This window comes from Lepisosteus oculatus, chromosome 6 (assembly GCF_040954835.1).
Source record: "Lepisosteus oculatus isolate fLepOcu1 chromosome 6, fLepOcu1.hap2, whole genome shotgun sequence".
NCBI lineage: Eukaryota > Metazoa > Chordata > Actinopteri > Semionotiformes > Lepisosteidae > Lepisosteus > Lepisosteus oculatus.
Genome location: NC_090701.1, coordinates 52,279,551 through 52,303,819, shown reverse-complemented (window position 1 = coordinate 52,303,819; position 24,269 = coordinate 52,279,551). Strand labels below are relative to the sequence as shown.

General features: G+C 39.6%; 1 protein-coding gene across 8 annotated transcripts in view; it reads left to right on the top strand.

Annotated features, from left to right (window-relative positions):
* The window catches only part of slco5a1 (solute carrier organic anion transporter family member 5A1), a 59,915-nt gene that overhangs the window by 30,145 nt on the left and 5,501 nt on the right, over positions 1 to 24,269 (top strand). For all 8 annotated transcript variants that reach the window (XM_015353719.2, XM_015353718.2, XM_006633990.3 and 5 more), the window contains 7 exons: positions 4,691 to 4,823; positions 5,777 to 5,994; positions 9,881 to 10,045; positions 14,787 to 14,985; positions 17,318 to 17,477; positions 20,645 to 20,886; positions 23,109 to 23,173. In XM_015353719.2, coding sequence (XP_015209205.2) covers positions 4,691 to 4,823; positions 5,777 to 5,994; positions 9,881 to 10,045; positions 14,787 to 14,985; positions 17,318 to 17,477; positions 20,645 to 20,886; positions 23,109 to 23,173 — 1,182 coding nt within the window. The remainder of the gene's footprint in view (positions 1 to 4,690; positions 4,824 to 5,776; positions 5,995 to 9,880; positions 10,046 to 14,786; positions 14,986 to 17,317; positions 17,478 to 20,644; positions 20,887 to 23,108; positions 23,174 to 24,269) is intronic.

Genomic DNA, 24,269 nt, shown 5'->3' with positions numbered 1-24,269 from the left:
CCAGTGTTGATCCAAAGTATGCTTTGGCTGGCAAGATTGTGGTTTTATTTAATTACAACACAGAAATAATAACTCAAAAAAGTGACGACTTTTTCTCCCATCAAACAAAATGGTGCTGGCTCAACCTTAGTGTGCTGTTTGTCAAGTACGCCTTTATTTACATATATATTGAGATTGATGTGCTCCTGTTAAGCTAATGGAATATTGCAGTGACATCCCAAAATGCTCTGGAAGAAAACACTCTCCCATCAGGTTGTGAAGAGGTGAAAATTGCAAGGTAGTGTTCTGCACATGCCACTCAGAGGACAAAGGAACCTTTCAAAATATACTGTATACGCAGTCTCGCATCTTGAATTTGTAAGGACTTGTGTATGTTTACAGTGCTGCACGCTTTAATATGTAACCAGTGTGGGACAGTAAAAAAGTGAATAAAATGGTAGGATATACCATATATATATAAACCATTGAAATTAAATTGAGAGGTTATGTAAAAAGTGCGTGTTGCATTAGTAAGACCTTGGAATCTGGTATCATTCACAGAAAGGGGTAAGTTATCTTTCCAGATTCCGAAGTAATTTCCTATTCAGATACAGATGCAGTCTCAAAACCTGGAGCGTCTTAGTGTTGAATAGAAAAGACGATGTGCAAACCTGATTCAGGCATACAAAATCCTCTAATAGAATCAACAGTGAAACATGAACCAGAGGACCCAAATAGAAACCAAGAGGAGATGCATTTGCAAGTGAGAACAGGAGCCGCATCTTGACACTAAGGTTTCTGGGAACCGGAACAAGCTGTCTAGCCTGTCATTGAAACTGGTATTAATGCCTCTTGATGGTAAAAAAAAGGGTTTAGATCCTCACATCTATTTAGCTGCTAAAAACCAACTTGCCTTCTAGAACAGAGAAGACCTGCTCATCTCCACTTCCGTTAATTTGAGCAGGTTTGCTGCTTTGGCTACAAAAGCCTTTACTGGTGTTTGTCTGTTGTGTATTATATGGTGTAATGGTGAAGAATAAGAACATTTTCCTAATTTAAAGACTTAATGTAGATAAGGCTGTAATTACAGAGTTTTAATTTCTACTTCATTTATACCAAAGCAGGCCACTACATGCCCTAATGAAGGAACTACTGAATATTACATCATAAAGCCTTTTCTCTACATTGTGCTTTTGTGAGGATTCTTATAACTTAATTCCAGAGTTAATATCAGGACTGCTGCAACTATTGCTAAGCAGTGACACTCAGAAATGGTGCCTATTGTTTGATTTGTTTGATGTTGTGTTTCTGTAGGTATCTAGGATGTAATTCTTCTTCTTACTGCATTGCATTGAATTCAGAGCTGCCCCTGGAATGATTCTGCAGGATAACACTTTTGTTGTCTTTTGTAAAAGCTTTTTTTTTTCTTTTTGACCTTCATAAAATTATCCTTCAAATGAAAAATGTATGGACTCAATATTTAGTCCATTGAATATACCAGTTAAACTGGATGCTTTCACTGCCAAGGTGTTTTGTTTTGGTACATTTCTCACATTAGCTAACATAATAATGATAATGATCTCCTTATTAATCAACGACAGCTTGCACCTCATTAGCAGAACACCAGGCAGCAGCTGTCCTTTGTCTTGTTGTGCTGTGAGATGCATTAGACATTGGAAAAGTCAAAGAAATTGAAGTACAGGCATGTGCAGTTTTGATCTGCCTGAATCACAAATTTGGTTTAAGTGTTCTTTTTTTTGTGGGTGTGATTTTTACTGTAACTGTAGACCAGATAATTAGAGGGATCTTAGGACTGTCACTCCTGAATGCAGCTGGGCTTTCTTCAACACAGTGCAGTGCTCCAGCACCAGATGATTCTGTTTAATAATGTATTATGCTGATGCTTCTTGTAAACTGACATCACAATACAGCAAAACTGGTCCTTGGAAGGCTTATGTGCATGGTACTTACCTACCTGACAAAATGAATGTTGGCTCTTAGGTTTTTTTTTTATTGTCACCTCACTATGTACTGAACAGTGAGGTTCAGTACTATATTGTACTATACAGGCCACAGTCCTTTCTATCTCACATATTGTAAGCCCTTGACCTTGGTGTTTATGTTTGACACAGGATTTACAACTTCTAGACTAAGTGGGCAAGCTGTGATGAGAGCAAGCCTGATTGCTTAAAGACTCCATAAGGGTTTTGCGAGCAGAATGTGTTTAATGTGTTTTTCACCATTATCGGAGCATAATTCAAAAGTATTTTTGAAGCTGATACTGGGGCTGATATCTGGGTGTGTTTCATGAAAAGACTGGCAAGCTCTTTAGATCAATTAATAGTTGGCCCTCTCTTGGTTATTGATGGTCTGATTTTGGTCATGAATAAATGTTAAATCCTCATTTACTTAGGGCTGGGCGATATGGCCAAAAACATTATCACGATAAAGGTTTTCATATCGGTCGATATCGATAATTATCACGATAAATGTCAAATCATTATTTCTTTCAAGTTTAAAGGCAACTCGTTGTTTTAAGAACACCACAAACACTTGCCAAACAGCAGAAACATTAAACAAATCTGAGGCAGAGAATGTTCAAGTCTTTTTTATGTCAAAATATGCATGAATTAAATTTACAAAATAAATATCTTAATAGAAAAATTAAATACTGCAGTGCGATAAAACACACATAGAAGATGGCTCAGACAGACTGCAAAGTTTGAAGTGCTCTGTTTTATGTCTGATGGTAAAAAGCCAAATGACCTTTTCTGTCGACGATGTCATCGTCCTTCGAGCTGGTCGTTGGCAGAACTACATTTGCTTCAGTGTCGCTCATTTCTCCACTCAGCCACCACCGTGCGGGTGAACAACACCACGTTACCTGGCTGGTCTGCAACACGCACGCGCACTCGCGCAAAACATAAACATATCTGAACTTTTGTTAAAATTATATCGAGGAAAATTATATTGCGATAATTATCGTTATTGAATTATCGCCCAGTACTACATTTACTTATATGACTTTGTCTCTGTAAAAAAAAATTAGATATATAATTGTCAGTTTTCCTAACCCTTATGCCTTTGTCTTTTATGAAATGTGGCCTTCATGAAGTGTCCCTACTTCAATTGTATTTAAAACTGTGCTCCATAGCAGAGCAGCTGGTCTTGACTGTGTGTGCTGGTTTGCCTGAGACTTTATTCAGCATTTTGTGACTCTGATTGTGGTGAAAAGCACCATCTGAGCTGCTGTTGCTCTTACAAATTTTTACACTTATAATGGAACATTACTGGTAGCAGTAGGACTTTTAATGGTACTGATTTCACTTTCTTTAGTTACTATCGCTGAAAATGTAGAATACTGCAGTTTAGTATGACATAGCAGGTATCATAAGGATGTATTGCATCATAGCAAAGAAAATGTATGTAGCACTGCCTAGAAGTCAGATGAATGTGGAGGAGAGTGTTACCTTCAGTTGGGTTTTCTTCAAAGAATGCTTTAAGAATGACGTACACATGTGGCCCCATTGAGGCCTGATTTTGTTCTGTCAAAGAGGGTTTTGTCAAGATTGTTGGTTATTTGTTGTTTTTGCTGATTATATTTCTAGATGTAACCTCCCAACCACAGTGGCATAATGTAAAGAGTTAGATTTAAAAAAAAAATGAACGATGAGAGCTGTAAATGATTTTACTTTGTACTGTGTGTATTTGTAAATCCTTTTCTCGTTAAAAAGTTTTAAAGAATGATGTACAAAAAACGTAGACCTATTATCCCCCTTTCCTTCAGTTTATCTCTGCGTCGCATAACAAACTGCCGGAAAGAGGGATTCCCTCAGTGGGGAGATTAGGGATAATCTTCAAGCTTCTGTGCATGTGGCAACAGAGGGATGAGAACTGAGTGAGCACACACCTTTCACAGCGTGCTCTGGGTTCGCTTTGAAACCTCTTTTTTTTACCAATGGACAAAGAAGAAGAAACAAAAGCCAGCAGTCAATTTTAGAGCTGCATATCCCGCATTAGGATTTAATTAAGCAGCATGGTGTCTGAATGCTCTTAAGCTCTTCTTCATTTGATACAGAAGGTATCGGCTGCAGTAGGCTGGTGTTGAAAGCCTCCGCACACACTGCTTGTATGGAGTAACTGTCCACTGAATGAGATCTGAGGAAAAGGACCAGAATACGAACCTGTGCTGTCAACAATGGACTTGTTTCTAACCAATGACCTAGTAAAAAAATAAATAAACCTGCTGTTCTCAAGGGTCACAACAGTAAGACAGTTGTAGGAAATGGTTTTGTTTTCTTGCCCTCGTGTTCTCTTTATCTTGCTCATGTTTCATTTGCAGCTTTACTGTGTGTGCCTCATTTTCTGTGAAGCCCAAATGTGTTCAGTTGACAAAGATGCAGGGAGAATGTTTTTTTATTTCTAATTTTTTTCACCTTTCTGCGATGCTTCCTCTGTTCTTTGAGATTGGAAGGGCTTTTTAAAAATACATTTGCTGAGATAAACTGACTTAAGCAACAAACCTATTAAGATTCTAAGCTTTTTTTGGCGTGTTCATTTATCTTCTCGTAATCTTATCCTTGATCTGAGAATGGATGTTCAATTTATCTTGTTTGATGTGATATTAAAATACGCACAACATTTGTGCTGATTTTTTTTTAATGATGTTTGTGGCCACATCTCTGATGGGTGGGGGTTATCTGTTTTTCAGCAATCATGTATGTCATGGGGGCTCTTGGTCCGGCAGCAGGCTACCTGCTAGGAGGAGTCCTGATTGGGTTCTACGTTGACCCAAAAACCATCGTCAACATCGATCAAAGTGACCCACGCTTTGTCGGCAACTGGTAAGACAAAACATGAGTGTTTTCAGGATGGTTTCCAAGTGGCACAGCTAGTCAAGCCCCTTCTCTGGAGTGAAACGTGGATCCCCCATTTTGGACATTGCGGTTCCCACTCTGCGCTGGGCCATTAGTCAGCTGTAGCCAAAATAGTGACGTGTCAGTGGGATTAAGAGGCTTTGAGCTGTACTGGTCCCTGTGGCTTGCAATGAGAGCATTCAGAGCTGCATTAGTTAAATGCTGAGTCCACTGTACATGCTGTGGGTTTCACAGTGTGAAAAATGGTGGAGACTTCAACTGAGGACATCTCACAGGATGCACACACGTCTTCCCAACTCCCACACTGGTGCTGGTATGAGAGCCATAGACCTGCCGTGTTGTTTGACACACTGACACCAAATTCTCAAGGCTGGAAAGAGAAACAGAATTTGTGTTCTTAATAGGGGAGAGAAAAAAAGTATTTTGTGTGCAGGCTCTTAGCAGCAGTAAATGCGTCTGTGTGGGTGGGAAGAAACGCAGTTGGAAAAGGACGCCGTTGCACAGACTTGACTGGGAGGCGTAGAGAACTGTGTCTCTCTCTCATAATGATTCAAACGTTTAACCCTGTGTTGCTTTCAAGCTATGAATATTTCAAGATCCAATAATCTCTGAGGAACAGAGAGGGAAAAAAAAGCCAGAGTGTGTCCATAACTAACTACTTGTAATGATTAATAATGTGTTACGCTGTAAGTGTTAATCAGTTAAATGACCAAAACATAGCCAGCATAATTAAAGCCTTGCATGAATTCAAAATATGTAGTAGTGTGTATATTGTGTGCACTATATTGATGTTATTACAAGCCCAAGAATCCCACAGATGAGTGTTTAAGACGGAAGCGCACGGGTGAGACTCTTGTTCCTGCTCTGCTCTGTGGCCTGTCATACCCTGTGTCTACGTTTGTGTGTGTGTCCACCCACAGGTGGAGCGGCTTCCTGCTCTGTGCCATGGCCATGCTCCTGGTGATCTTCCCCATGTTCACCTTCCCCAAGAAACTGCCTCCTCGGCACAGGAGGAAGAAGAAGAAGAAGAAAATGAGCACGGATGACATCTCCAGTGACGACGATGTCATGAAGGAGAAATCCAGCAGCAAGGGTCAGACGGTCACCTCCTCCATGGGCTTTGGGAAAGATATCAAAGGTAGGCAGCGGGGCTCGTCATGGTTTTAACTAGCCGCTTCCTGGGGAGTGAGAAAGGACTTTGTGCGAGACAAACGGGAAAACTCTTGACCTGGTGGTGGACATTCGTTTCTGCCTGTGATAGATAGAGATAGATAGATACTTTATTAATCCTGTGAGGGAAATTGCAGCTCAACAGCAGCCAGGCACAATCAACACAGCGCAGTACAGCGTAATAATGCGGAATATACAAAAATAAAACAGGATGTACGGTGCACAAAGAGTAAGGTTTGACTAGATCGTCATTTCTAATGACCCGCCTCGAGATTAGATGTAAATAAATACGCAGTCATTTGCTACATTTGACCTGCACTTAGTTTTGTGGCGTTTCTCAGTGTAAAGAGTTCAGTTACACATCCATCCATTCTTTGACCACTTTATCCAATGCGGGGTTGCAGGGGAAGCGGAAGCCATGGGCGCAAGGCAGGGCACACCCCGGGCGGGATGCCAGTCCATCACAGACACGTCTACTCTTGCCATCAGGGCCTTTTTCTCAGAAGCCGATTAACCAACCAGTATGTCTTTAAACTGTGGGAGCTAACTGCAGCCCCTGAAGGAAACCCATAAAAACCTGGAGAGAACATACAAACTCCACCCAGATAGCACCCCAGGAGTAGAACCCAGGGCCCCAGCAGTGCTGAGTTCAGTTATGCTGTATTAAATGCAATGTACCTGCTGTTTTGCCAACACACCTGTGGAACTGTTAATCAGACACACATGCCTAGAGAATTTAGTCAAAGTGTTAGTGTCCCTTGAAATCTCACAACTGGTGTAATGTCAAGGAAATTAAAGCAAACATTCATTTACTAACCCCACCCTCCAAAATTAAATTCCTACATGAAATATCTAAAAACAGTGCAGCAATTAATTTGCAAATGGTACCATTTCCAAAGGGTAGAACATTTATCAGTTCACTTATTTTCTTATGTTGTAATAACACAAAATATAATTACAATAAAACAAATAAATGTCCTAAACAATGTAATAAAAAATACAAAAATATAAATGTTTCCGATGCCATTTTCTTCTGGAAAGGAAAAGATACAAACATTATCTTTCTCAGATCTGAGTTGAGAAATGCTATGCTAGATTCAAAGCAGATTACTGTATGTTTTTTGTTTAAATTGAAACTAGGATTTGAAAATGAGGATTTCCTACTTCTGAGGAGAGAGGGAAAAAAACCCCATGATAGTTAATGAAACCAAAAAGTACTGTAACATTGTATCATAATAAAGTAAGAAATATATTGTAGAATAAAACCAGAACAAAAGTGAATGAGAAACGTGTTTGGATTCCTTCTGAAGAAGGTTGTACAATTCCATTGCAAAATGCTGGGAAGCCAATAAGATGGCCATTCCTAAAATGCTGACTGGAATGTACTCCCGATTTTCTGTATTGGTGATATGAAACTTGTCATTAGTTGTGCCCATATAAATATGTTGTGTGTACTGTACTACAGCTTGCCTACTGAAGTATTGTATATCAGTTAAATGATTTAATACATCTTAACATGTAAACCATGTTTTTCCAACTGAAGTAAACTGTAATTGTTTCCTACTTACTTTCAGCTATTATTTTTAATAAGCTCTTTACTAGTTGTTTTTCCCATTCACTTGCCAAGTAAGCAGTCTGCCAGGGGTTATTTGCAACTTTAAATATACACTCTGCCCATAAGTAGTTTTGGAGTACAAGGTTTTTTTTAAGCCCTGTTAAATAATGATGTTTGTTAAAATGCAAATTAACAGGGTGACTGAGTAGATTTCAGTATCGGTCAGTGTCCATCGAGAAAATGGCTTGAGGAAAACTGCTCTGCTTAAATCCAATATCTGGCCTCTGTTGAACACTCTCCATCCATGTGAATATCACACAGCACCCCCAGAGACTGGACAGAGCTGTAGTATATCAAGAGGTTTTGGATTTAAAATAACTGGTACCAGATCATAGTAGCATATTTAGGAACCAGTAGCTCCATATTAGTTATAATGGCTGTGTAAGTATATGTAGTGTATAGATTCTTTTTTTGGAAAATGATTGCTGGCTAAATGATAAATTATCATTTTATTTTAAACCACAACTCGTTCTTAACTGACAGATGTTATAGATGGGTCTTTGACCCATAACAAGGTTTAATTACTTAAACAGTCTATAGTTTCTGTAGCAGCTAAATCCCAAGTGCATTTAAGAAAATTAACTTAACAAAAGACTGCACAAAATTTCTGTGACCCAATTATAGCCTTATTGTTCACATCTCATGCTGAATAAGATTAAACTTCAAAATATCCAATATAATTAAATTTAAAGACTTAATAAATAACCCCCACCACTAATTAGTACCCAAATTAACATGTAATCCTTTTTTTGTCAAAGCTGTCCTGAAAGCTTTCTTTGAATTACAGGGTTTCAGTATAAACTAGTCTAAGTTAAACATTCTGGAGCAAATTAAAGTCTGATTATGAGGAATTATAGGGATTCTACAACGTTCAATCCAGTCATTCAAAATGAGCTGACTCGGTTTGTCTCAGTTCAAAGTTTGTTTTAATATGTTATTATGGGTATAGGCTTTAATTAAAATGCAGTTTGATCACACACTTTAATAAAGACATGAAGCAGTTTTTAAAATTATTTTCATTTACAAAATCTATGGGTATTAAGGGAGCCATCAGTACTCAGAAGTGTCACTTTGATTCTTTTGGCTTTTAGTTTAATAAAACTGTTTTACACCTGTCAATAATATCTCCCAGTAAACAGATTGAACAATGTTTTTTTTTTACTTGAGTGAATGTGGCTTTTTACTGATTCAGACATGACCTCACTGGAGTTTGCCTGTTGCCTAGTAACAGCCTCATAAGGGCAATTGTCAGAAACCCTTTCAGGGGAATGTGGTAAAAGACAATAACTAAAGAGGGACGGTTTCACTCAAGGTAAGAATTGCATGGTACCAAATGTAATATGGATAATGTAATAGGTGGAATAATACAAAAGACTCAGTGAATGCTACAAGAAGGGAGCCTACAACAAGTGGAGTTAGGCTCATTCTTTCTCAGCATATTATTTCAGGATAGTAGAAAGTAAAGTCAGCTGCTTCAGTTTTTCTGGTCAGTAAGGGCACCCTATACGGTAAAACACTGCACATTCCTTAGATTTTCTGTAGTGTCTATAAGGGTTCAGAAGATAATGAAAGCAAAACCTGTCTGTTCATATTGTGATGGTAGTGTTATGTTAACTAGAGTTATAGTAGAACTATGCTATTTTATGGTTACCCATTAAACCGTTGGTTTGACCCAAATGATTTTAGAAAATGTATTTTGTTGATGGATTTGGAATAATTTCCAAATAATTTTTTTCTAAGATAATGTGACTAAAAAATCAACAACAAATGTTTTTGTAAATGTCATCAACACAGTTGGGTATTTTAGATCTGTTTTCTGTATTTTATCAACTCTTATTCTGTTAAAGCATTGTAGTATAACAAGTCCAATTCTCACATTGTCTTTTGCTAATTTCAGTTCTGCAGTGTATTCAGAAACTACATCATGTGACTCCTCCAAAATAATTTTTCTTAGGTCTATGCCCTAGACAATAACAAGCATGAAGTTCTTTTATTCATGTTCACTGACATATTAATGGTTTTCTTCAAGCCAGAAGTACATGGGGCCGAGTTATTAAGGGTGATTAATTTTAAAAACATGTGTTCAGATGGAGAGGTGGTGAGTACAGTATCCACACAATACCTGTAGATTACCGTCACCTGACAGGATATTTATTTGTTGTGCTCTGTCAATGTATAGGAATCTCCTCATGGTCCCTGGCTTCTGCTCATCTGTGGCTGTTTTCTGTTCTCTTGTCAGACCTACCCAGAGCTGCTGTCAGGATCTTAAGCAATATGACATTCCTATTTGTGAGCTTGTCATACACAGCAGAGAGTGCCATCGTCACTGCCTTTATAACCTTCATTCCCAAGTTCATCGAGTCTCAGTTTGGCATTCCAGCATCCAATGCAAGCATTTACACTGGTAAGACATCGCCATCGCAGCAATTGCAAACAAGCAAGGGGTCTCGGTGCTGGTAGAATGGTTCTCCTCGTGTACATATTGATCGAGTAAAAACCCTTCCTTTGTTTTCCAGAGGGCTTTATTGTGGTGTTGTGTAAAGGTTTTGTGAATCCAGACCATGTGCTGCAGAAAGAAAACACCGTCTCTGTCTTGAATATGTGTTTGAAATTTATATTTAGTGGGGGAAGTGAAGCCTCTACTTGTTGGGATTTTGACCATCTACAAAAGCAGGACTTTCATTCCCTTCATTATCCCTGTCTCTGGCCTCGCAGCCTGGTCCTTTGGCCTGATTCACAGGGATGGCTCCCACTGTAACTGGAACATAAGTAAGGTTCCACCCAAAAAGAAGCCATTACCCGCTGCCCCTCAGTCAAGTGAAGTAAAGACAAATGAAGCATGTAATCTTGGTGTCGTCCTGAACTGACAGTTGATACCAAAATGAACTAATACTGGATCTTGTCACTTATTATTTACTCTATAAAAAAATCTCTATCGAAGATAATATATCCAAATCCAAGCTAAGAGAAATGGGTATTTTGTAAAACCTCTGTCAGACATTTAATCAAGTGATTTGCGTAGAGGGTGAGGGCAGCCCCTTCCCTCTCAAAAGCAGTTTGTATTTGTACGAAGGCCTTCGCCGCGTTCAGGACTGTGAGCTGTGCGTCATGAGTTCTTCTCTAGATGATGTAATCATGCTAGCTCTATCAGAAGGACGCCGGCTGACAAACTCAGCGGACGGGGCTGTGAAATTGAAAAAAATGCAGTGAGATGACCGCCAATAACATTTTTCTGGCCCTCTTGTAAACTTGTTGCTTCATGAAGGTCCAAAACAAAAATCTTGATTTTGGTGTAAAAGGCTTGTACTAAACTTCTGCCTGGAACTTGCAGTATAAGGTCACTGTATAGTAATCGGAGGCTTGAAAACCTCTCTGCCAGTGCTCTCAGTGCAGCCTCCTGAGACAGGGGAAAGGGGAAGATGCCTTTTGTTAGTAACTGCAGGAAGGTGTGGTAATGACATACTCATTCACTTCACCCCATTGCAGTGTTCATGGGCACATCTGTTTTTGTCGAGGGAAACAACAATAGCTTGTACTAGTAGGAAGCATCTTTTCTTGCTCAGCAGGCTGCAGGTTGATGTTTACGATGACTGGTGTTATGGAGGTGTTTTGGTTTCAATGCAATGCAGTCAATCGGACGATTGTGACGCAGTGACCCCATAGGCATGAACTGCCGTTTGGTTTGATTTTTGGTTTGGACTGAATTTCCCCTTTAACATTAGTTATGAGTTAGCATCCAGATTACCTTAGTTTGTAATATTTTGAATAGATAAAGCCATTCATTTAGTTAATGCTTGTGCAATAACAGTACAGTATTTTCCACTCTTTAAATTTGTACCCTGAATTTTAAAGCCAATGATTTTTTGGCTGTTGGATTATGAATGAACTCACCATGAACTCTTTTTGCTTTTTTCATGTTTATTTTTTGTTTTGTTTTGTTTTGTGTGTCCCTGTAAAACTCATTTTGCCTTTATTTTGATTATTGTGGCATTTTTCAGTCCACAGCATCACAGGCATATTGTCTGTTCTTGCTTATAGTTTTTGAATTAAATGCACAAAAGGATTTGCATGTGTGATCTTGTAAATATTGAACATATGGATACTTTGTTTTTGTGTCAGGAACAAAGAAAATATTTTTTAAAATATGCCAGCTGAGCTTTCTTAGCAGTACAATAGTGCTGCAGTTGCTTGGCCTCTGTCCCAGTGACCCTATGGAGAGTTTCCTGGTGATTGCAATGTTTATTTTTTTTGCAATTTGTTTCCCTCCTGGGGCCTGTCAGTAGTAATGAGAGCTCCTGGTGTTCTGGTTCGACAGCTACATCATGTAGATAAGATATAATCACTCTATTGGCCATATACAATTTCTTGTATTAGGAGTTTGTCTGTTCGTATACCCCAGCTTGCTCTCCATGAGACACACAGATGGGGAGAGAAGCTTGGGGTCAGAGCGCAGGGTCAGCCAGTTATACGGCGCCCCTGGAGCAGCTGGGGTTAAGGGCCTTGCTCAGGGGCCCAAAGGAACGGGATACGAACCGGCAACCTTCCGGCCCGGATCCTTAGCCACAGAGCCACTGCACAGCCCCCACATCTCATCCATGCTGGATGGACATCTCTGTATGGGGAGTACTACATGCATGGTTAGAATTACTCTTACTTAATATATTGTATACATCTTCTTAGATTCTTAGACTATCTGCATCATTTTCCTGACTACATTAGATTATGTCCAATTCTGGACATAATGACCCTGGAACTTCGGTTGGTTTATGAGGATAAAAGAGTGAAATGAATCTATTTCACATTTCCTGTACCTACATCATCCCTGGTATGGCCATTTTTTCAAAAGAAGAAATACTTTAGGCTTTTTTTTCCCCAATGTATTTGTCAGGAAAGGAAGAGGTTCAGGTATAAACTGTGGCAAAAAGTGGTATTTTTTCCCCCCAGTCTTCTACACTCTGCAGATTCAATAACATTCAGCATGTGTGCACAGGGTAAGACTGTTAAATTTGAAAAAGAATGGTCCTGTGAACTGTGAAGTTCACAAGACAACACACACTGCATGCATGTTAGAAATCCATAAGTAATAAATAATACAGATGCTGCTCTTCAGGGATGCTCTTCAGGGATGGTGATATATGGAATGCATGCTTACTGAAACTTTAAAAAAAGCAGTATCTTAAAGATGGAGATTCCTAATGTCAGTGCTGAATGGGTTCTATACAGTATGTAGATTTTTATTGAATTACCCATTTATAGTATGGAAAAGGATTCATAATCCCGTGTTTTATTAAGAACATTTTTGTGAATAGTTATTGTATATAGGGTATTGGTTTTCTAAAACAAGGTCAAGTTATCCTGAAAAAAATAATAAATGTGAATATGCTTGCAGTCAGACATTTTTACCATATCAAGAAAAAGATTACAGATGAGATGAGACTGTTCAGTCCGTCTTTCTTAGTTTGCTGTTGGCACCTTCATGATTCATGACAAGCACTGTGGCTCCTGTTGAACAAAACATGAGCTGGCAGATTTGACAAGACTCCTATAATTATTTGTTTTTAAAAAATGCCTCCTGCTCTTAGCCTTGAAATCAGTTGCACTTGATTAACGTTCATACTGTCTAGGATTGGTCTTTTCTTAGTTTGAAATAATGATTTGATTTCATTAAGCCCTTTTGAGAATCTTAAATCAATTAATCATCCTCATAGGTTTTTTTTCCAGCCTTAAATGACTCAGTCATTCCAGCCTGTCTTGAGTGCAGTGAGCTTTTCATTTGCTGTGTCAGTCTGATTGTCCTCATGTGGCCTCTTTCCAATCCTATGTTCAGCTGATTTTGTAATGTGCTCTATTGACAAAAAGCTGAATGCAGGCTTTTTAGATAAGGGTGCACAAGTGAACTGTACAATTGATACAGTGATGTCTTTATTTAAATGAATCTGTTTTTGCTGTATATCCAAGGATTATCAGCACATTCTCAGTATGGTTCTGATCAGATCATTTTTTAACATGACTGTATCAGTTTTAAGGAAAAGCAATTCTATGAAAGTATTATTTGATATTCTTCACCAGCTGTATTGGAGTTAGGACAGTGTCATCCACTTTGACTTGGTCTGGCTTTGCTGTACATTCTGTAGGTATTATTTTTTTATGATGTTTGTATTCAGAATGCAAAGAGAACAAAACCTGCTCTTTCATTAGTGTTCACTCTCAAGGTTATGTTACAGATTAGTATGTCTTAGTCTTCGATCTTTGGAGCCAAACCCAGTGAAAAGAATTTTTTTTGTTCTTAAAAGCGCTGAGTTGCTTTTGAGTTTTCTATGACTGTTTTCATAGATTTAATTCATAGTGACCTCATTTTTACTGAAATGAGCAAATTTGAGCAGCTAGCTTTGCAATCTTATGTACGTCTGACTGAAACTAAATTTGCTGCAAATATAATGTTACTATACTGTACTGAAAGATTCCAGTTTTGCTTCAACAGTCCTCCCTGAAATGTTTCATTTAAAAGTGTCATCTTCCTCTTATAGTAACACAAATGACATTTCATTGGTAAGCAGATTTGTTTTTTATATGCTGCACTTTGAGGATGTAAGGACAGCCATGTGCAGAGCAGTCCAATATCCTCAGGGTGCAGATTGAGACGCAGGCCTGAAATTGCCGGCAGTGAACTTTGACTTTCAAATCCCGTCAATTAGCTGTACTTTTCTGCAAGCACGTGCAGCAAACTGACAGAGCCCTTTGCTACATTCTGATGCTTGGCTCTGCTGTCTACTCTTAGGGTAAAGTTTCTATCCTTGTGCATATCTACTGTGTTTATTTATGATGTATGTTTATTTAAAAATGTGTCCCCCACTCATTTTTGTATTATCCCCAGTATGTGTATAACATTAATCTTGTGCTTTGCTAACACACATGGGGAACTTGAAAATCCAGTGGACATTGTGGTTCATCTCAGTCAGTCTCTTATGTATTGCAACTTACAAACAAGAACATGCTGAAACTGAACCTTGTGTTCTTAGTTGGCACTGGGTTAGCAGATGTCCTCTTTTCTCTAAGGAATCACACCAAGTGCACACTGCATTGAATTGCTGAGTTTCTATTTTTAATCAATGGGACTAATTTCATTTTTGCCCTTGTTTTCTCAGGTGTTATCATAGTGCCCAGTGCCGGCGTTGGCATTGTACTCGGAGGCTACATCATCAAAAAACTGAAGCTCAGTGCAAGAGAGTCGGCGAAACTGGCCATGATATGCAGTGGTGTGTCCCTGCTGTGCTTTTCCACACTGTTCATCGTGGGCTGTGAAAGCATTAACCTCGGAGGCATCAATATACCTTACACTACAGGGTAAGGATGCATGCTTCCAATGGCTGTGCTGTAATTTTCTCACGCAAAAACTATACGCAGAGTTGGCACTGGTATGACAGTGAGCCCTGTGGGGTTTTGGGGGCTCAGGGCTCCATTCCAGTTCCAGGAGTCTTTGCAGAGTTTTCATGTTTTTCCTGTGTTCATGTGCTCTGGTTTCCTGCCACGTCTCAAAAACAGGTTACATGTGATTGGTCAGTCTAAACTGCCCCTTTCTCTGTGTCCCGGCAACGGACAAAAACATCCTGTCCAGTGAGAGTGCAGCTGTGTGCTGTCTGTCTCATCTTGCAGCCTATGCTTCTGGCTCCTGCTTGACACAAGCAAGCAAAAATGCTTATGATAATTTGGTGTGATTGTGTGAGTTAAATCGGGTATAGGGTGGCTCCATGAATCTAAAACATTATCGATAACAAAAGGCTGTTTTGCTCTCCTGAACATCTAAGGTAAATTCTTTTGCAATTCCTAAAATGAGGTCAAAGTCCAGAGTCTCGTCTGGCCTTCCAGTATCGGTTGACCCAGAGTCTGAGCCCACTCATTGTCTCTAAGTGTTTGTAGAGATCATCCAAGTTCAGAAAGCTGTTCTCTGTAGTTAAATGATTCCTCTGCAAGAGGAAAAAGAACATCCCTGTGTTTAAGGTTTCTGCCAGTACCCATAGTGTGACATCAGAGTGCATACATAGCATAAAATCGCACTATTTCTGGTGTTACAGTCTTTTCAAAAATTAAATAAATTATTTTGCAGTGACCATTACCAACCTCTACAGCAGTACGTAAACAGCAGTTTGCTAAGGGGCACAAACGGACAAAGAGTTAGGGATGTGCACGCAGAGGAAATAGCACGTTCCTTATCAAGCTGTCAAAGTGAAAGGAGAGTGACATTTTGTTTTTTCGGTATTAAAAGGTCGGGTCGAAAAGGCTGTTGAGCACATTTTTGTGTGGCTGCAAGAAAGAAACAATGAATTGAATAAAAAACGACGATTTAATTAAAAACAAAAAGACAAATCCAGTCTGAGCAGAAGGTGCAGGTGTACACGTTTTCATGAAGCTCCCAGCAAGTGCATTCCTCAGAGGCTTGCCCAGTCAGTGCACTATGTGCCCATAGGTCTCCAGTGATTTTAAACACAGCAGCTTGGTGAGCATACTGTGCCTTCTAACATTTTAAGCTCCCTAACTGCCATCCCAGGAATTCTTCCCAGTCATGCCTTGTAGCTGAGCCAAGTGTCTCACTAAATGCTCATGTAATGTGCCTGCAGCTCAGGCCAGGTCATCAAATTACAGTAAAAATGCAGAATTATATGGCTTGTGTCACAACATTTATATTTGACATACTTTATGTAATATTCATTATTTCTTTTGGATATCTCATTAAGTCAGATATTTGTTTTTACTGTCACAATAGAAGGATGACTTTTGTCTGGCTCAGATGTGCATTGCTGTGTGTTTTGCTTATCACAGTGCTTGAGCTCAGGCTGTTATGCTATTTATTTGTAAATGGTTTAGCACAGAAAACAGGAGACATCTCTGTACCCAGGAGTTTGTACAGGTATGGAGTGTTATCCAGCCATGCTGATGAAGCAATTCCCTAGGATACTTCAGGAATGAGATCCTTGAATCATTAATAAGAAGCTTTTTCTGAGATGTTTTCTCTTTGCTACGTATTTTTGCGTTTAAGCGGTGGTCTCATTTTCCCTTAAATCACAGGAGTGTCATCGGAAATAGCTCGTTCTGATTATTTTTTAAAGTTCTACTGTGGGGATAACTGCAATGCGATTTTGTTTTAAAATTAATAAAATAGTAATTATTATTATTATTATTATTATTATTATTAATTTATTGTTGTGGTGTTCTCTGCTTGGGAGAGTGCAGTGGATTTGTGAGAACCTGGAATAAAGTATCCACAAAGCTGTCAAAGTGCCTCCTCTCTTTTGAAGCGTAATGATCTTCTCTGGTTTTGCAAACTCTGTGTTCTTGTGAGAGGTTCATGGTATTGCATTCTTTGACTTTCAGCTCCTTGTGACATAGGATTTGTTCATCTGTAGTCCTGTTTTCTTTTGAGCAAATATAGAATTTGTGGAAACAAGATTTCCGTAAGACTTCTGTAGTATCCTGTGCCTGGTACAAAACTGTCCGAAAATTTCAGTGCCAGCTTTAATATTTCTGTTCCCTTTTCAAAGGACACGCTGGGGAGTCACATGCCAGCAAATTCAGCTGTTGGTTTGGCCTCGCTATCAGAGGAGACTGAGCCAGCCCTGTGTTTCCCATGGGATTTGAGAGCTTGTTGTTTCAGTCTTTCTCTGTCTGTCTTTCTTCCTAGTCCCACATTAACCATGGCGCACAGAAACCTGACAGGCAGCTGCAACGTGAACTGTGGGTGTAAAATCCATGAGTATGCCCCTGTCTGTGGGTCAGATGGGATTACATACTTCAACCCATGCCTGGCTGGGTGCAGCGGCGTGGGAAACGACAGCGCAGGGGTGAGTATTACCCACACTAGGCTTCGGAGAGATGCCCGTGTGTCCAAAAAAAAAAATAGCCTGTGAGCTATCTGAATCTCGGCAAAGTAAGGACTGCAGAAGCGAGGTGGACACTAGCCAGGGTTTGTCACCCAAAGACCCACGTGTGAATTGTGTACTGATAAACAATAAAAAAAAGAGCATTGGCCACATTCAAGGTTCACACCCTGCAAGATTTCTTCTTCATGAATGAAAAAAAATGTTTATCAGCATTTCATCATGTAAATACAATGTGTCACTTATTACATTTCATGTAATATGTAATATTTTCGTATTATGGTATATTTCATGTTTACCGATTATTGATTTTAGTTGGCTGAGGCTTTATCCAAAGAGACTTACATCTGCACCCATTTGTACAGCTGGGTACTTTGCTGGGACAATTCGATTGAACTATCTTGCTCAAGGGTACAGTTGTCTCACCTGGGATTTAAACCCCTCCCTTGAAGATGGAAGTTGGAATCCGAGTCCTGGATGGCGAAAGATTGCAAAGTGGTTAAAAATACAGTAGAGGAGTTAATCCTCCATGAAAGTGCAGCCCCCACCTGGGTGACTTGTGTTAGGCGTTCTGTATAGCCAGTAAGGTGGAGATTGAGACTGGTTGAATTAAGGGCGGATCTTTAGGAAGATCTGATTGTTTGAGCCCACAGTGCAGTTTAGCCAGGAGACCAGTGTTAACACTCCAACTCTTTTAAATACTGTCCTGGGAACTTTAATGACCAAGTAATTGGGAACAGGGATTAACGTCCCATCCGCAGGGTGACAAGTCCTACAGCGGTGTCCCCAGTCACCATACTGAGTTATCCATTGGAAAATCTGGCCCATAGGGAAGAGTGGCATCTCTTGGTGGCCAAAATCTGGGATTTTTAAAGAAAGTTCATAACTTGTTTACATGTAGTTTTTTAAGTAAAAAAAAATATTTGAAGTGTTAAATTACAGTATGTACTTGAACGTTAGCAACAACTACAGTAATGTACTGCCTCTGGTTGAAAACCCTTAAATGAACAAAACCGCAAAAACATGTACAGCAAAAATGACCAGAAAATAACCTGCTTGTAGTCTTCCATAAAGTGTATAAATTCATCTGCCAGTCTTCTATCACTTGATTGGACAAAATAAACAAATCCTTATATACCCACCTAGGTTTGTTCCTGAGATTTTATTGCACAGCTGGAAGTATCTAGAAAGAAATCTGGATTCAAATGCTATTGTTTGTTGTTGTTGATGTAGTGCATTTAATACCTTTATTAAGAAAAAACATCTTGTCAGGAGGTATATGGTTAATACTAATCATCTAAATACTAATGAAATCTAAATGGATTTTATTTGCTTTCATATTGTGTACAGGAGTTGTGCCTTATCCCCATGACAAATGGATGGATGATGTATATATATTTTCTGTCAGATGTTTTTTACTTTAATTCGGTGCTAGATTTCTTTAGGTAAGCAGCTTACCCAAAATGTTGTTTGAGTTTTGACATTGAGCAGAAAGCTGTGTGCGGTGGGGGCAGGAATTCAGGATTAAGTTCCGAATCCAATTTACTGATCCAAAGCCGCCAGGAAGCAATGACAGTTTCCTTTCAAAGCACTAAGTAGCAGTGGATTTCCCTAGATGCTAAAGAAAACTCGACTCCAGAAAGCTAGAGAGTCTTGTGTCAGATGTGACTGTTCACAGGTGTTCGCTGAGCAGATAACCAGATGTGCCATGTCCCTAAAAGACCAGGGACTTCGAGAGTTAACTTTCCCACCCAAAAACTCCCACTTCAAAACGGAGCTATGGGACTACTACTATAGCAGACCATGTCTGCTGTTAGAACATCAGTGCATACAGATTTCTGTCTGTGGTATTTTAAACTACTGGACCGTTTTAATACATAGCTGTTTTTGATTGACAGAGGTAAAATAAGGGGCTTTTTATAGAGTAACATGCAAAGAAAGCACTGTGTTGTAGTCCTGGATGATGTGGATTCATATTAAAACAAATCATTAGTAAGGGTAATGCATGTTTCTTTGTTGAACAGGGTATGTAATCTGCTGGATCAGAGTGAACAATTGTGGTTGTGGACTGCTACTGTATCCACAAGTTTTCTAGGTCTCCAGTAGCACTTGAAGAACTGGGATAAATCAGTTCAATTACACTAATCATTAATTTGTTTAACGTATCTGCAGTCATTCCCATGGTTGGCATGGGTAGGATTTGAATTAGCCATTCATTTTACCAGTAATGACTATTAGTATGTTATAAAGGCATATGTCTTGTTTTAACTAAACTCTTGGATGTTTTCTTCTGTTTTATTTAGCATGAAAAAGACATTAAGTAAAAATAATTCCCAGAAATGAACTTCAAAGTTAAAGATTTACCTTTTTCATAGATTTTGCAACTGCAACATTGATATTTCAGAAAAACGTGCTGGTTATGTTGTGCGCTTATCTTGAAATTGTGGATCTCGGTCTTGGATGGTGCAAGTAGCTTTTCAATGTAGATTTCCTCATGTTTTTTTTTTAGTATTTCAAATGACTTTCTGTCAATATGCTGGATGATGGGATGATCCCAAAGAAAGAATACTAGACAGAGTATAAGCACAACAATTTCCGTTGTGAAGGACATGTGGACATTGTGCCAGCAGCCATATCACCCTGCAACTAACAACTGGCCCCACTAAAGCTAAGCAGGTGTGAGCCTGGTCAGTACCTGGATGGGAGACCTCCTGGGAAAAACTAAGGATGCTGCTGGTCCTAATGCCCCAGTATAGTGATGGGGACACTATACTGTAAAAAAAAAAAAATCCCAGGGCTTTTCTTGAAAAGAGTAGGGGTGTTATCCTGGTGTCCTGGCCACATTTCTCATTGGCCTCCTAATAATCCCCAAATATGAATTGGCTTCATCACTATGTTCTCCTCCCCACTGAGAGCTTGTGTGTGGTGAGCGTGGTGGTGGAGGGGATCCCCATTACCTGTAAAGTGCTTTGAGTGGAGAGTCCAGAAAAGCGCTATATAAGTGTAAGCAATTATTAATATTAATTTATAATGAATTATCATTGAGGTACAGTGTTAAAATGGGTATAATGTGGATTAAAAACGTGCCTGTGCTCTGTGAGCTCATGTGGCCCTCCTCTCCCTGTGTGCAGATCAGGAACTACACAGACTGCGCTTGTGTGCAGAGCAGGCAGGTCATCACTCCCCCCACCGCGGGGCAGCGCAGCCAGCTGCAGCTGGTCATCGTGAAGACCTACCTGAACGAGAACGGCTATGCTGTGTCGGGGAAGTGTGATCGCACCTGCAACACGCTCATCCCCTTCCTCATATTCCTCTTCATCGTCACTCTCATTACTGCTTGTGCGCAGCCGTCAGCAATCATTGTAACACTCAGGTAAGGAGCTGCGATATCTGTCTGTACGTGTACGTGTTGATTTGCTTGGCCGATGCCCTTATCCAGGTCAATGTACGATATACGGTGCCTTGAAAGGGTATCTGTGTCCTTCCAAGTGATGTCCCATCTCAGTACAGCTTCGAGTCTCCTTGGATCAATCTCTTAACCAGAGTATCTTACCAACTGTGCACAATAGTTAAATCACCCGTCCTCCATTGCAGCCTCGCTCAAACTCTGTCAAGTTGTTGAGAATCATTGATGGACAGCAGTTTTCAGTCACTCAAGGGTATTGACTTTCTTCTGCTTAACCACTCAGTTGTAGCTTTGTCCTTGAGCTTTGAGCTATGTTCCTGCTGAAAGGTCAGTCTTTAGCAGACTGAACAGATTTGCCTTTATGTTGCTCTGCCCATTTTCTCATCAATCCCTTTCAGCGAGAAGCAGACCTATAACCTCACTTGGCAATTCAGTTCAAGTACTATGGCTAATATATTGACAAGCTGATCACAAAACCTTTTTGCCTCATGTTGCTGTGTCACTTCAAAGCTTTGTTACTGTCATTCAGGCCAGCTTTGTGTATAGAGTGGGATATTGCTGACTTATGGGCATTTTCTCCCATCTAAGCCTTTGAACTCTAGGTCTTTCAAAGCTGCCGTTGGCGTCCCTAACCAGTCTCCATCTTGCCTGGGGGTTCCATTTGAAGGAGCAGCCTGACCTAGCCAGTGTCTGGGTGGTGTGGTACATCTTTCTCTTAATGATTGACTTCACCATGTTCTAAGGGATGTGGCTTGTCTTGGAAATTATTATCCCTTTCTACTGTTCTGTGCTGTTCTCTCCCTCAGTTGTTTTGAATAGTCCTCGTTCTTCATGGATGACTTTTTTGCTTGAAATCCACCTCCTGACTGAGGCACCCTACAGAGACAGGTGCATTTATTCTGAAATAATGGGAATCAGACACAAGCACTACCACTAACTGTGTGACTTGTCAAAGGGATTTTAGGCACCTGAACTAATTTAGGTTTGCCATATCAAAGGGAGTGATGATAATAGAATAACTGGGTTTGAGGTTTTGATTTTTCCTTTTGATTTTTTGCTGACATTTAACTTCTTTTACTCCTAAAAGCTTTCAGTTTGGACATTTGGGTTTTGATTAAATATACTCATTAAAAAAACTCCATATACATCATCTGCAATTCAGCAGCATCAGTGGAAGTCCCTGAATACTTTTGCAAGGCACTATGTATGTGTACAGTAGTTTACATATGGAAAGAACAAAAAACAATCATCTGTAGAAACGTTAAGCTGCTGTCCAATCGGATGATTCTCGAGGAGATGCTGAATGGTCCTTTTAAGGCAGAGGGGCCAAGGCTGTAGAGCGGAGGGTCAAGAATGAGTGGTTGTGGAAATGGAGGTACAGAAAGAGTAGCAGAAGGGTGAGATAACAGACTGACGACAGGAAGGAGCAGTATGAGGTGACAGCTAAGGTTGTGAGTCACATGGAGGTGATAACAGGGAGCCAGTGGAGATCCTGGAATAAGGAGAAGATTTAGCACAGAGGCTAGCCAGGAGGGAGCTGTGATAGTCTAGACAGGAGACTACTGTACCTGGGTTTAAATTAGACGTTGTCTAGAATGGCTTTTACGAAGGGGCCAGAGTTTGGAAACGTTGCCTAAGGAGAACTTCTATTTGTCTGCAGCCCTGCCTTGTCCATCAAAAATTAGATTATTTTTATATTCTGTTTGCACCCAGAGATGCCATAACCACAATGGAGGTTGCAGCAAATAGAACTACTATAACTACTATATTGACTTTGTCATATACTGTTAGCTTTACATATACACGTTGCGGTATGAAGGCTGGTAAAGTTAGGAAAATGGTCCATATTTTAACATTTTATTCTAACCCACAACGTGTTTTACTTTCCACTGTTTGATGTTTTTGTATTTCTAGGGATTCTCAAGTGCATGTTTTTAGTACCCTTTATTACTCTGTTACGAGTAAAGTTTAAATAATGCATATCTGATATCTAAATTAAGCAGATATGGTTTATCTGGGATTTTAGTCAAATAAAAGTACAGTAATGTTGCAACTGGTGCCTTAGTTTGTCAGAATATTCACTGATGGACATGGATTTTATTAATGCCCATATTGGTATCTATATCCTGTAACTGGGCTCTACAGGTCTTTATAAATTATAAATCCATCTCATATTTTCCATTTTCCAGGTCAGTAGATGAGCAGGAGAGACCATTTGCACTGGGAATGCAGTTTGTTCTTCTAAGAACTCTTGGTGAGTTGCAGTACGTCTCCAGCGAATTATTGCGGGACTATACAGTGTGGTGAACCTGCGCCATCTAATGGTGAATATTGGTGTTGCACAGAGTTGAGCTATTTGTATGGGGTTTGAAGAGTATGAAATAAACTGCTTTTTTAGAGTTAAAACACTGACAGGACAAGACAGTTGTTTTCCTCGATCTTTAAAACTCCTTTTGTCTCACTGGTGTCATTATGTAGTCAATTATATGCTAAATCAGAAAGGACAACATGTCAATTGGATGTTTTTACAGGGTTTATACCCTGATTTGTATATGGTTTAGAGAGAAGATTCCCAATCATGATCCTGGTCCTGGAGACCCACACACCTGTTAGTTTTTGTTCCAGCCAAGTTGTCAGCTACACCATTGAGTTTGTAATTGTCTTAATCACAGGATTCATTTAAACTGTGTGACTGTTTTCAGATATTAAACCTGCTAGAGCTATCCTCCAAGTGACTATTGGATTTCTTAACCAACATGAAACCCCCAAAACTCCTAAAATTGTGGAAAAACAATACTTGCAAATGTTACAATCAAGTAGCCTCTTAATTCAGTGCAGGCTTCAATTAGGTAATTAGGCTGAACTGGAATGAAAACCAGCAGGAGTATGGGCCTCTATAGCCGTTGGGAACCCCTGATTTAAACAGGGAAGGAGACTGCTCTCAGCCTGTGTCATACACCTTGGGAGAACAGTCGCAGTTTGGAATCTGGGCAGCCACATTGTTCCACATAAAACTAAGTTGTTCAGTCTGAGGTTTGAAAATAGCAAATGAACTTCTTTTTTATGAGTCAAAACACTGACAGGACAAGACATTGGTTTCCCTAGATCTAAAAAGAGTTGTTTTTGACTTGTTACTGTCATTATTTAGTTGATTATATGAAAAATCAGAAGGGATTCTGTCCATGAGACATTTGAGGGGGGGTTGTACCTTAAATATGGTTTACCTGTACCTAACCATACCCTTCAACTTGTCGGGTTTTGGGGATCTTTGCTTCTTTTTTGCCTCATGGTTTTGGAGAATCGCACGTCCTGGCCGGGGCGAGCCGTGAAGGATGGAAACAGCGCTCGGT